We start from the raw sequence: 13,492 nt of genomic DNA on the forward strand, positions 1-13,492 counted from the left end.
CCAAACCTCAGCTGCTCAGAGTTTTCTCGTAAGAAGAGCAGAGAGTTCATTTTGTTTGTCTGTTTGTGAACCCACTGGCTCATTCTCTAACTTACGGAGCATCTGCAGCACGTGGTACAGAGCAGACCCCGTTCTCCGGCCAACGGCCCCGCGTGTGCCAGGACCGCCCCGTGTTTCTGGCGAATCCCCTGCCACATCTCCTTCAGGGTCCATGACCATCAGTTGACGCTCAGGTGTTCATTGTGACTGGAAGTTGCTGACAAACAGGGAGCTGCCAGGAATGAGCGGGAATCTCACCCTGTTTCCTTGGTACGTAAATTCTAATTTTGCTCCAAAGACATGAAGACACCTTTTCCAGAGGCTTCTCCAGGCTTCTGGAGTCAGTGGCGTGGCCCCCTAGGCATTTGCTCTGGTCCCCTCTCCATCCCGCCCATCCTTCCCCCTCCTGCCCCAGGGACCACGCCCATCTAAAGTCCAGTGTCTGGAACTGGGCACCTGCCCGGTGGGGCTGGAAGGGGGGGATTATACATGCACTGGGCACTTCTGTGGGAACACAGCCCAGCCTAGGCACCTGGGGTGAGAGCTGCACCCCATACCCCACCCTCTGTGTAGGATGCCCTAAACAGGGTGATGTTTGATCCCGTTGCAGGAACCTGCCTGGACCCCCATCTGTCCTCCTCATCCCAGAGCCCCTGATTCCCGATCAGACTTGGAGTCATAGCCAGGCTGAGCCCACCCCCAGCCGGGGAGGTCCCTGGCCCAGTCGGTAGCTGGTCCTGCAGTCCTGATGTAGCTTGCCCCACTCCACTCCACCCGGGCCTCCCACAATGACTGTGAAAATGAGTTTCTGGAACCTGGCAGTGCATCTGCGTTTGTCTCCTGGGGCTGCTGTAACAAAGTGCCACAAACTGGGTGGCTTGAAACAACACTGGCGAATTCTCTCACCATCTGGAGGCTGGACATCTGAGGTCCAGGTGCAGGCAGGCCTGTGCTCCCTCCGGAGGCTCTGGGGAGGTCCTACTGCTTCTGGGGCTGCGTGATCCTCAGGTTCCTTGGCTTGTGGCCTCATCCCTCCCATCTCTGCTTCTGTCCTCACACGGTGTCCTGTATCCCAATGACCTTCTTGTTATAAGGACACCAGTCACTGGACGTAGGTCACCCTCCTCCAGTACGACCTCACCTGCAGAGACCGTGTCTCCAAACAGTGTCAGGTCACAGGCTCCAGGTGGCCACGCACTGGGGGATGTGACCCAGCCTGCTTTGGCCCTTCTTTCCCCTCTTCTGTTAGATGCACACACTTTCCTCATCCCTGAACACTGATATTCTGCTCAAGTGTCTGTTAACTCTTCAGAATTCCCGTTTGCCTGCTGTGACCGACCTTGCCTTGTGGTTCGTGGTCACATGTCCCTCTGTCCCGTGGTGGCCGCCCAGGACCTGCTCCAGCCTCCAATGCCCCCTGTGCAGCGGAACTGCCAAGTCCAGCTTCCCCTTTGGAAGAAACCTCTTCTCTGGAGCCCCAGCAAGGTGATCGCTCTGGCCAAGCGCTCCTCTGACCTGGTGCTGCTTGTGGTCTGTTCTCCTCAGCTGCGAAGGTGGTAAGACCCTTCCTCACCCCGTGTGCTCCTGAGATGCTCAGCACAGCAGGACTTCCTGTCTTCAAGCTCATTGGGTGAGTGGCCGTCAGACGGGTGGGTAGATAAAGAAAGGCACTGACAGCTCCGTCTGCTGGCAGGTGGGGCATGAGGGTTTAACCACCGCTTTCTGGACAAAAGAACAGCCAACCTGTCAGCAAAGTCAGGTCAACTAGCATATCAACAAGCTCCACTGAAAAGTCTTTAAGGGAAACGGGGTTATACATTCTTCTTTGGAATCTGAGACAACATCAACTGAGTTACATAGAGTCCAGCTTTTTTAATTTAAATGATGACTGTGTCACCAATTAGTTGACCAAAAGCAAGATATCTTACCTTGAACAAGACATATACTATATATTCTTTGAGTCAAGTTTCTTCTTCCTCTGTACCTCAGAAGTTGATATTGTGTACCCGGTAATAAATATACAGTCACCATAAACAAAGGCTTTCAGAAAATGCAAACAGTGGGCCAAGGTCATGGTTCTGCTCGGTGACAAGCCCTCTCCCTGTCCCACTCCATCCTCCAAACCCCCAGGGACACCCTGGCTGGGCTGCAGTGTGACTGGCTCTGTGTGCACCTGCTGTCCCTCGTGGCCCCCACCTGGCAGGGACCCAGGTGTAGAGGATGCAGGTTCCTCAGCAACGTTACCCCCATCAGATTTCAAGGTGGCTTAGAGCAAACTCCCTCTAAAACCCTTTAGCTGAGACTTGACCTGTCGACTGCTGACCACACCGCTGCCCGGTACCTCGGGGGTCGTCAGCCCATGCAGCCGACCACACCTCCTCTTCTGTCTGTGGTCCAGCCTGGTCTTGGGGATGCCTCACCTCCTCCCTCCATCCACCTGCCCCTCATCCGCCCCCTCTCCCATCCATCTCCTGCCTCCGTCCAGGGCGCAGCCTGGCCTCAGGGGACGTGTGAGCTCTGGGAAGTGGCAGGGAGTCTGGCTGTTGCTATTCTTACTTCTCGAGGCTTCCTCTTGCACGACCCGCTCATCGGGCTGTCCTGGTAAGTGAGCCTTGGAAGCCGACTACGGCTTGTTCATGCCGCGGGGAAAGTCTGTGCCAGAGGTTCTTGGCCGCACACTGGGCGTCCCCAGGGAGAGGCCATCCTATGGGGTCCGGGCTGAGCTCATGAAGTAGAATTTGGATGAAAATAATTCCCCATCCTGTTTCTCTGTCATCTAGGTGATGTGTTGACTTCCTTTTAGATTAAATATTGTACTTTCTACACATGATAAATGAATTGGCCCGTATAACTTCATCAGTAGGTGGACTGATCATTTCCACACACTTACCCTTTTGCGTTTTATTGATTGTTACTTATTTGGTTTAGAAAGACCATTCTCACTTTGGGTAATGTGAACCAGATCTGAAGCCTACAGCTTGCATTCTTTCTCCTAAGCAGAAAGGGGAGTTCCAGCCAATCTTGCTGGTTTTATTTATAGCATTTTATTTCCTGAGAGAAGACAGGAAAAGTCAGTCTTCCCCTCACTCATCTGGCTTCTCCTCTGTGGTCCCCCAGCTGCGGGTCGGAGCAGGGGTGGGGCGACGGGGTTGGGGGGAGGCTGGACCAGACCGGTGCCCGGTACTCCAGCAAATGCGAGATCAGAGGAGGAATTATGTCATTTCTCCGAAGGAGTGAGTTCAGCTTGCTTCCGCGTGTGTCTGACTGACAGCCCCACACAGGACCCAGTGCATATAAGGAGCGCCTGCTGCCCGGCGGGTACCGAGCTCTGAGCCCAGCTCCTCTGCTGAGTGGGGCTGGGTCTCCTCCCTGACCCTCATACCTCCTGGACCCCATTCCCAACTCTGAAAGGAGTCATCCCTGCAGGTTTTCCACATACCAGGTAAGAGCTTTTTTTAAATTTACCAAAACATTTCATTGTAGTTTAATTTTCAGAAAAGGCTCTTTTTGATTCTAAGAGGGGAGAAGGAGAAAGTGCAGAAGAGGTTTAAAGTAAGGAGGGGGCATGCCTATTAGTACCTCAACAGCAAACACGTCTTCACCTTGTATTTGTGCCGCCCAGTTGGAGAACTGAGGCGAGTAAACTCATTTTCAGCACTTTATTTGCAGGGATAATGTTGTGATCTCCTGGGCTTTCGCATCACCTGAGGATTCTTGTTACTTTCGTGAATGTACCTGCCTGGAAACTTGGGCAGATGCTTCTGTTTTCAGCTACAAAATAAGACATTTCCACATAAAGTTTATTATCAAGGTGTGGCCATGAGAAAGAAACTAGAAAAAATTGTTCCTGAGCATGTGAAAAACAAGCGGAGAGGTTATAGAGACAAATTCTAAACATTTTTCACAGCTGACAAGTGCTTTTGAACGTTCTTAATGAATAGTATTTAGTGAGCCTGTGCAGAGTGTTCCGGCTGCCCGTGGACTCCAGCTGTTCTTGAAAGTCTGGGGAATAATTTGCAGATGAAAAGGCAGAGGGGAAACAGCGTTACTTCTGTCAATCCGAGTTGGGCTCCTTTGGGGAAATCACGGCGCTCTCGGCCGAGGGAAGGAGTGTTTCTCAGTGAAGTTATGTTTGCTTTGATTGTTGATATAAAAAGAATTTTAAAAGATCTTTACAAGTTCTAATGGTATTCTGTTGCAGAAGGCTTTGGAAACCTTTCCTTTGGAAAAAAAATATGACCTTAAATAAGCAGTAAATGTGTGAAGTGAGGCGTAGGATATGGGAGCGTGTGTCCCCGTCCCTATGGCGTGTGTCGTAGGATATCACACGTGTTGCCTTCTAAGAACACAGGACTTGATAAGGCTGTACCAGCCATACCCGTGACTCCGACCCTGCTGCGTTCTTTTCTGCTGTCGCGATCCCCTGAGATAAGATGGGACAGATGGCAGAGGGCTGATACTTCTGCTTTAGAGTCAGAGGATTTGATTTTGTTAGCAACAGAGTTCAGCATACTCCCTTGATAGGAAGCTGAGCCTCCAGAATTTGGAAATTTACATTTTGGATGGAGCTTGTCATTGCCAGAGGCAGTGGTCACTGCTGTCTGCAGGGGACAGAGGTGCACGTGAGGCTGAATGGGGAAAAGACCTGAGCTTTGCAGACGTGCCTGCCCACCGTTTACTCTGAAACACTTGCGTAGTGTTCACTGAGTGCCAAGTGCTAGTCCAAGTTCCTTACGAGGCTTCACTCGTGTAACTCAGCCCTCTGGAGTCCTATCAACACCCTCACTCCTACTGCACTGGGTGGTCATGGGACCGCGCGTTCCAACGAACAGCCATGCGCCCTGTGCTTGCTGGGCTACCTAAGCCTTTACAGACACTAGCTTGCTTGATTTATTTCTCACAATAACCCCATGAGTAGAAAATTTAAATGCCCATTCTTCATTCTACAGGAGAGGAGACTGAGACCAGAGAGGGTAAGTAAGTTTCCCCAGGTTGCACAGAGGGTGCCTGACAAGGCAGCCCTGAGCCTGGCCCGGCGGGGGCTTGCCTGGGCACACAGCTGGCTCCTCCATGTGCAGGTGGAACTCAGCGAAATTCTGGACTTGCTGTGGACAGACTGAAAGCAAGTGTCTGGATCCCAGGGGGAAACCTGAGGGTCCTGCATGGACCCTGCTTCCCCAGGGGATGGTCCCCCTCTTGGGGGGAATGGGTAGTTCTAGGTTTCCAAATCCTTCTGTAGAGGGGACCCCTTGGATTTCTTCGTCACTGAGAAGCTCAGGATATTTGAAGCCCTAAACAGGGAGGGGTGAGGGTCTCAGCTTGGCTTCGCCTCAGCGGGACGCAGTGTATCGCTGGAGGGGCGTTGGGACCGTGCGCTGCTCAGCAGGGAGACCAGGAGGCTGAGCAGGGGTTAACGGTGGATGGGCTCCCGGCCAGTCTCTGACTTCTAGGCCAGTGTCTGCTGAGCCTGCCAACTGAGAATCCTCAAGAATGGAAAAACAGGCCTCAGGAAAACAGAAGAGCAAAGTAAAAATGATTACTCAGTAGAAGGCTATTTTTGTTTTTGTAATTATGATCCACCAGACTAAGTTTACTTCTAACGCATATACGGTTAATATTTATTCAATTAATTAAGTCATGTGCAGCTTTCTTCTTGGCTTTTTACACAAAATGTCTTCCTAGGTCATTTTCCCCAAGCTGACATTCTTCTGAATTCAAACTTCCTGGGTTTACATCCTGGCTACACCTTTCAGTAGCATCATGGCTCTGGGCAAGCACTTAACTTCTCTGAGCTCCACTTACCCGTCAGTAAAAGGGAGATGATAATAATAGTTGTTGCCTCCTAGGTCATTATGAGGGTTAAGTAATATGAATACTTAGGACGTCATTAGCATAGTGCTTGTCAGCAAATGCCGGACCAGGGAATACCAGCTACAGTTAGAAGAATCCATTTGAAAAGCACATTTCCTATCTAGCTTTAACTGCCCACAAATCCATGTGGGCAGTTCTGATTTTCCTACACAAATTCTTTTTAAATGGTCATATGAGTAAAAATCCCAATCTATACTAGACGTTGAGGTCATGTATTCAGAAGTAACGGGTCTGATTTATTCGCAGGGGTTCAGCTCGGCAGAGGCAGGATGCTGTGGCCGCTGCTGCTGCTGGCCGCATGGCCCTGGTACGGTGCTTGGGGTGAGTGTGGCCCCTCCCCCCCGCCCAGTGACCTGGGCTCCCGGAGCAAAAGCCTCGCCTGTGGGAGGAGGGATGGACAAAGTGGAGGCCCGGATGGAACCTCCTTAACTTGGTTTAAGATGAATCCCCAATTACCTTTGAGTCCATACACCAGGAAATCATTTATTTTTGGAAAATCCAGGTGGTAGAGAAAGATGCCGTCTGACCTGGAGATGCAGTCTTTGGCTGGGGCACTTTTTGCCTTTTTTCGTATGTGATATTTACAGCATACTAAACCTTTTGGTGTTTTATAACTTATTTCCTTCCCACTTTTTTTTCTGCTCTTAAAATTGTATCAAAAATATTTTTCCATGTGTTTCTTTTCTTACAACATGATTTTTCATGACTGTATAATATTCCATTAGAAGGTAACGCCCAGTATTTTTAGGTCAATTCCCGTTTACTTTACACATCCCATCTACACTAGTATAAATGATGCCTCGTGGAATACTGCTGTGAATACATATATCCTAGAGTTTGTGGTTATATATTTAGGATAGCTTCCCAAAGTAAAATTGCTGAGTCAAAGGTTTTAATTATTTTAAGGATTTTTGATATATGGGCAAATAGCTCTATTGCAGGTAGTAAAATGACACTTCTATCAGCAACACTGTGTATTATAATGCTTTAATTTGCCAAGTATTAGATGAAAAGTTTTTCTCTGTTTAAACTTTCTGTTCAGAAAATTATTGTGAATGACTTAAAGTGTTAGGATTTGGGGAGGTCTGACAACAACTCTTTCCAGTAGTTTAGACGGTGACTTAAAACCATTCATTTGTAGCCTTATGGCTCATCATCTCTCAGATGCTCCCCCGCAGGGTGAGCCCTGAGTGGGAGCACGTCTTTCTACAAAATAAGGGATTCCCACGTGACAAGCTCAAGTCAGCTGATCTAAGAAAGTGACATGAAATGTAACTGCTTTCTAATGATGCGCCAGTGGCAAGACTGGAGGTGCACTTCCCTGCGGGATGCCTTTCTGGGCAATCAGAGGCTAGAAAGAAGGTCACCTTCGAGCTTCAGCTCTGGGTGGAAGAGCAGGAAAGAGCAGGCGGCCAGGGTCCTGGTCCGGGAGCAGGTGGGACCGAGCATGACCCGAACGCTGCATCCGTCCTGGAGGAAGGCTTGCTGGGCAAAGGGTCAGCTGGTCTGAGCAGAGCGCCCCTGACTGGTCAAGGGCGGAGCTGGTCCTGTGGAAGCAGATGTCTGAGGGGGGAGGTAGCGGTGGTTTTCGAGGAATAAAGCCCGAGCACCCAGGCGAGGAAGGGGGGACTTGGGGCCCCGAGATGAGGGTGCCTGTGCCTACTGCCCCCCGTGACCCCCTTGCTCTGCTCCCCGGCAGCCGGCGACCAGGACGAGGACACCGCCTTTGACCTCTTCAGAATCAGCAGCATCAACCGCAAGACCATCGGGGTCAAGCAGTTCCGGGGCCCGGACCCCAGCGTGCCCGCCTACCGCTTTGTGCGCTTTGACTACATCCCTCCGGTGAGCGCGGAGCACCTGGGTCGGATCGCCGAGGCCATGCGGCGGAAGGAGGGCTTTTTCCTGACGGCCAGCCTGAAGCAGGACCGCAAGTCCAGGGGCACCCTGCTGGCGCTGGAGGGCCCAGGCGCCACACACAGGCAGTTCGAGATCGTGTCCAACGGCCCCGCCGACACCCTGGACCTCACGTACTGGGTGGACGGCACCCAGCACGTCATCTCCCTGGAGGACGTGGGCCTGGCTGATTCCCACTGGAAGAACATCACTGTGCAGGTGACCGGAGAGACCTACAGCCTCTACGTGGGCTGCGACCTGATGGACAGCTTCACGCTGGACGAGCCCTTTTACGAGCAGCTGAAGACGGAGAAGAGCAGGATGTACGTGGCCAAGGGCCCCGCCCGAGAGAGTCACTTCCGGGTAGGTTGTGCGGGACGCCGCCGAGGGCCCCGCTTAGCGCGCTGCCTTGTGCAGGGGTCGGGTGTGGCCTTGGAGGATCAGACACACGTGCACCTACCCACACAAGCTCCACGTGCACCATGCACACCCACCGGCACATGCAATCGTACACGTGCACGCACTATACACATGCTTGCACACACACTCATAGACGCTCTTACGTGCACACACGGCACACACGGCCTTCTGAACCAGGAAGGAGCAGAGCACGCTGTCATAGGTGCCCTTTCTCAGCTGCACAAATGGTCAGCGATTTCCTGAGTGAAGACTCATTTGATGATCGAGGAAGCAGCCCCATGCAAATGTGTCTATAACCCCAGAGCCCCAGATTCCAGTTCAGTACTGACATGGCAGGAAGACAGGAGAGAAAACTATGTTTTCTAAGGAAGGGGCTATTGATTTATGAGGGAATAGTTCCATGTTCACCTCAGTTATAATAGTTTTTACAAGAGGATCTCTCTAAATGCAAGTGTTTAGAACCTGCAGTGGAGGGTTAGTAACTATTCTCCTCCAGGTGTGTGTGTATTCTTTGGAAATAAATGTATGATTAGACTCAGTTATTTCAGTAAAGGCCTAGAGATGCTGGTCGTGGTCTCTGGCCATTGTCAGGAAGCCCCCCAGGCCCACGTGGCCAACTGGCCTCACTGGGACGAGTCCCTCACTGTCACCGGGAGGACGGCCTGGTCTCATAGCTGTACCGTCTGTTCTGTGGTTGGAACAGTGCACGTTCCCGAGACCCATGGCTGTGTGTGGGAACACCAGGCACCCGCAGAGTCCCCTGCGGAGAGAGTGTGGCCCCCGCTGTCCCCTGAGCGTGTTCAGAAGACAACCCTTGCCATCCCTCTGGGGGCCACCGCCCCTTCCTTCTCCTCGGGTCAACCCCACTGTCTGCCTCTTGCCTCAAACGAAGCTTCAAAGTAGCATACAGATAACCCATTAATGAGATTTCAGACCTGCTGAGGGTACAAGCACAGACGAAAATGTTCTCGCTGCTGTAAGGTTACATCCTGCATTTTTGAAATATCGTTTAATGTGGCGTCGAACATTTGCTGTTTATCCATCTCTGTTTCTTTCCTTGTACATATTTCAGGGTTTGCTGCAGAACGTCTACTTAGTGTTTGAAAACTCTGTGGAAGATCTTCTGAGCAAGAAAGGTTGTCAGCAAAGCCAGGGAGGTAGGTGTCTGGGCTGCGTGTGGTGCCCCATGTCCCACCTCTGATGGGTTCCTCCTTTGGTGTGTGGGGAGGGGCTGGTGGGACATAAGTAAACATGTTGGAACATGTTTCAAGTGCTGCCATGGCCTTGAATGAGCTCGCTGGTCAGCTGGGATGTGTTGGCCTCTGAAACAATACATTGCTTGAAGGATTAATTATGAATATATTTTAATTATCCAATAGAATCCATTTTACATGCCAAAAAATAAATCCCTGGCATTTTAACATGATTTTAAATACATGCGACTATTCCAGTCTACTGATGTGGGAGATCAACTTAGTAAGATAACCCAGAGATGTTTGTCCAGTTTGGTTTATGGAAGTTTTTTATACTATTCACAACTGTTGGTACAGCCTTATTATGAAGATGGACGCCACTTGCATCATCGACAGGTAATCCCACGCTGTCTGTTAATTGCATTTTGAATTTACATTCAACCATAATTTGTCAACATTGTCTTGAGCATTTGGTATTTGAAGGTCACTATGCTGGGGCTTTTTGAATGCATTGTGTCATTTCATCTTCAAAACCCCTTGAGTTGGGCTCATCCACTTCCCTCACTTTACAAATAAAGAAGCGAGGTGCCAGGAGGGCCGCTAATTGTCGGGGGAGTGGCCTGTGAGCATCAGAGCGCGCCCCTCCCGCCCCCAGGCCGAGTCCCACACAAGAGGCTCTTATCTGCCACGTGATCCCATTTTCCGACTTACTTCCATTAAGAGGCTTCTTCGTGTCAGCTGTAAGGAAACATAAACTGTTCTCGTGTGGATCCGCGCGTGAGGACGCGTAGGATCTGATGTCTGTAACGCGCAGTCGCGGCTTTGTGACCCAGCCCTTGCCCGCGGAGCGTCCGGAGGGCTGGCTTGACGGCTCAGAGCCGGAAGCCCCGAGTGCCGGCACCGCAGGCATCATCCGATCCTTCCATCCGAGGCCGCCCACCTTTCAGTCTGTGCGTCTTTCCACAGTCGGCCAGCTGAGTTCAGGGAAGGAAAGAAATGAAACTGTGACTTTTGGTGGCCTGTGCAGTGAGAGGACCTTATAAGGCCTCCTGTCACACACCCTCAGCTCCAAACTCCCTGAGCACCACAGCCTCTGAAGCTCTGGACCACATCCCATCCCAAACCACCAGCTCCGGCTGAAATGCCAATATCAGCCCCTTCGGATTAGGTCATAGACATTTTTTTGCGGGGAGCTGAGGTCATAAAATAGCAAAAGTTCTAAAAAGGCTAAGACAGCACTAACTGACATCCCACAGGACACAGAGAAAGAGAAGATGGTCCTGGGGGCCCTGATAGAGGGAGACTTGCTTGTCTCTAGATAAGAGCTTAGCACCCTTGGAAGCGGTCACCCGGTGAGGTGGGCACGTCTCTGTGACAGAGAAAAGGAAAGGGGGCAATTGACCCTCGATGGGGGGGAGAGTGGATGTGGCCCTCACCCCGGTCCCTGCCCTGCATGCCACGAATGGGGGGTGTCCTATCCTGAGGAAGGGCTCTGCCCATCTTCCATGAGACGGTCGTGGGACTTCCAGGCACTTTTATTATTGCCGTATTTTTATTCTTCTACATACATGTAGTGATTAATATGCTTATGTCTGTATGGTTATATATGGTTTTAGGTCTGGTGAGTCTGAGGTATCAGTGTGAGTTGCAACAAGGATTTACAAACAAATAACAAAACTCGATCATAGACTGTCTGACAGAATTATGACATTGACAGGTCATAACTCAGTAATGGAATGTATCGGACGAGACAGTTGAGCATCACTGCAAAGAGGACGCTGGGGCTGGCTTGCCGGCCACATCCCAGCTGGCCAGGCTCCCCCGAGGGCGACACCCGTCTCGGCACTTGCCCAGATCACTTTTGTAACTAGTGGCATAGCCGTGTGTGTGTCCCATGTTCAGGGACTTCCAGGCGCTTGTACTATTTCTGGGGTAGTGAGCTCTGAGCCCGTGGTTGGGATTCTGCCTTTCTGGGGGTCTCATGAGGCCAGCAGGGAAATGATGAAATGACTCATTTAGCAAGAAAAGAACTGAATTTGCCTTCATGCAGTAGCCAAATGAAAAGGCGTTTGGGATGGAAAAAGGGGATAAATGAGGAGTGAAAGGAGTTGTTGGAATTCATGGAGAATATGGGGCTGGAAACAGGTTTAGGGTGGGGGACAAAAAGAAGGAACTTATCTTAGATAATAAATTATATAAATATTTATATAAAAACAAGAAAAACAGGAAACTGTTGCCTCTAATGAGTTTGAGCACGATGCGTGATGCAGCTGTAGGTCTCTGGCTTTTTGCGTCTCTCCATCCCTGAGCTGACCGCTCGCTCTGCTCGTGGGTGGTGTCTGGGGCTCAGTCTCCACGGTGCTGCGAGGTTAGCAGCGCCCTCTGGTACAAGCAGGGCTGCAACGGGAAACACCTCCTCCAGCTCTCGGGCTCTTGGCGCCCGTGTAGCTCAAGTGCTCCTGATAGCGCCCCGCGGGCCCGGCCAGGCTGTGGCCGGAGGCCAGCGGGCTCACCGTTCCGTGTCTTCCCCACAGCCGAAGCCAACGCCATCAGCGAGAACACGGAGACGCTGCACCTGAGCCCCCCAGTCTCCGTGGAGCACGTGGGCCAGAGCGAGGCCAAGGGCCCGGAGGTGTGCGAGCACTCCTGCGAGGAGCTGGGCAGCCTGATCAGGGAGCTGTCGGGGCTGCACGTCATCGTGAACCAGCTCCACGAGAACCTGCGCAAAGTGGTGGGTGCCCCGGGGACCCTCCTCTAACCACGAGTAACCTCGGCTGTCCACCGTTAACCAGCACTCTCTCCACCACTACCCCCGACTAGCCACTGCTAGCCGGGAGTAACCACCCGGCTCCCTGACGACCAGGCTGCTGGTCCCGGACGTGTGGCTGGAGGGCGGGGGAGGGGTGCTTATGGAAAATGTGCTCACGGCCACGAGCCTCCCTCTTAGTCCTTCAACCCTGGGGGTTCGTCTCCCAGGAAACAGGAAGCCTGCACCCGAGGGAAGTGCGTTCACCTAAAGAATGGCATTCAGAGCGGAGCCGTCCCTGAAGCCTCGAGGCCGTAACAGGCAGATGGGTCTCCTCTCCGCAGCTCGTCAAGGGGCAGAACGCGTGCCTCAGGTCTTAGCAAGCGCGCCTCAGGGCTCAGAGCAGGTTGCTGGCAGTAAGCAGCCTCCGTGGGCCCATCCTCCCGCCATGTAGACCTCAGGCTGAGCTCAGCTGAAGGAAGCTTGTGCCCCGGGGCGGCTCCGAGGGGAAGAATACAGAGGGGAGGGGTCGCCAGGCCCCTGAGGCTCTGCTCCACCCAAGGGCCCTGGATGGGGCACTTCTGCACAGCTGGGGTGCTGGCTGGGCACTACCCACAACGAGTGTGGCTTCTGGGATGTCCTACCACGTGCTGGATGGGGGCAGGGGTGGGGGGGGGGGCGGGGGAGAGCACCCTCCCCGCCCAGCGCTCACCACTTCAGGGAGCCTCCAGGGCTGGGGGCGCTGAGACCAGGGTCACCCGCAGGCGGGGGCCCTGCTGGGCGGGCATCTTCGTAAACGTGGAGGGCCTTCCCATGAGCTGCACGTGGCGTGTGACCTCTAACTGGCTGCTTCAGGACACAGAGCCTCAGCCCTGCTGGTGCCGGTGGCGTCCGGGGGGTCCCGGCGGGGGAGGGGCTGCAGAAGGGAGGCCGAGACAGGAGCGGGGGAGCCTTTGCCCCTGACGCATCTCGCTTTCAGCTGAAAAGAGCTTCTGGAGAAGTTTACCTACATTGGAGTTGGGGATTAAGGAAATTCGCCAGCTCCCTGAATCACACAAAAACATCCGGATGGTGTGTTTCTGTCCATTTTGCGCCAGAGGGGGGGGGGCATATCTTTTAGGTGATTCTCAAAGCGCCCATTATCCCCAGATCAGAGATGTTAGCGGGAGCAGGGTGCCTAGAAGGAGGGAGGTGACAACACACGTGCTCAGGGGACAAATGGTGTAACTTTCACTAGTTGATTTTCTTTTAAACTTTGCATTGTTTCCTGCAGTCTGTAACCCCCATGACAGCAGGGCTTATGTCTGTTTGCCTTTGCCGTTGTGCTATC

The 13,492-nt window shown here is 52.4% G+C and overlaps 1 protein-coding gene across 2 annotated transcripts in view; it reads left to right on the forward strand.

Annotated features, from left to right (window-relative positions):
- The first annotated feature begins 3,252 nt into the window (after positions 1–3,252).
- THBS2 (thrombospondin 2) overlaps positions 3,253–13,492 on the forward strand; it is a 28,149-nt gene continuing 17,909 nt past the window's right edge. For both annotated transcript variants that reach the window (XM_033403968.2, XM_004278849.3), the window contains exons 1-5: positions 3,253–3,481; positions 6,157–6,231; positions 7,610–8,166; positions 9,296–9,380; positions 11,951–12,147. In XM_033403968.2, the coding sequence (XP_033259859.1) occupies positions 6,180–6,231; positions 7,610–8,166; positions 9,296–9,380; positions 11,951–12,147 (891 nt within the window). In that variant the 5' untranslated portion in view covers positions 3,253–3,481; positions 6,157–6,179. The remainder of the gene's footprint in view (positions 3,482–6,156; positions 6,232–7,609; positions 8,167–9,295; positions 9,381–11,950; positions 12,148–13,492) is intronic.

The sequence above is a fragment of the Orcinus orca genome, chromosome 12 (assembly GCF_937001465.1).
Source record: "Orcinus orca chromosome 12, mOrcOrc1.1, whole genome shotgun sequence".
NCBI lineage: Eukaryota > Metazoa > Chordata > Mammalia > Artiodactyla > Delphinidae > Orcinus > Orcinus orca.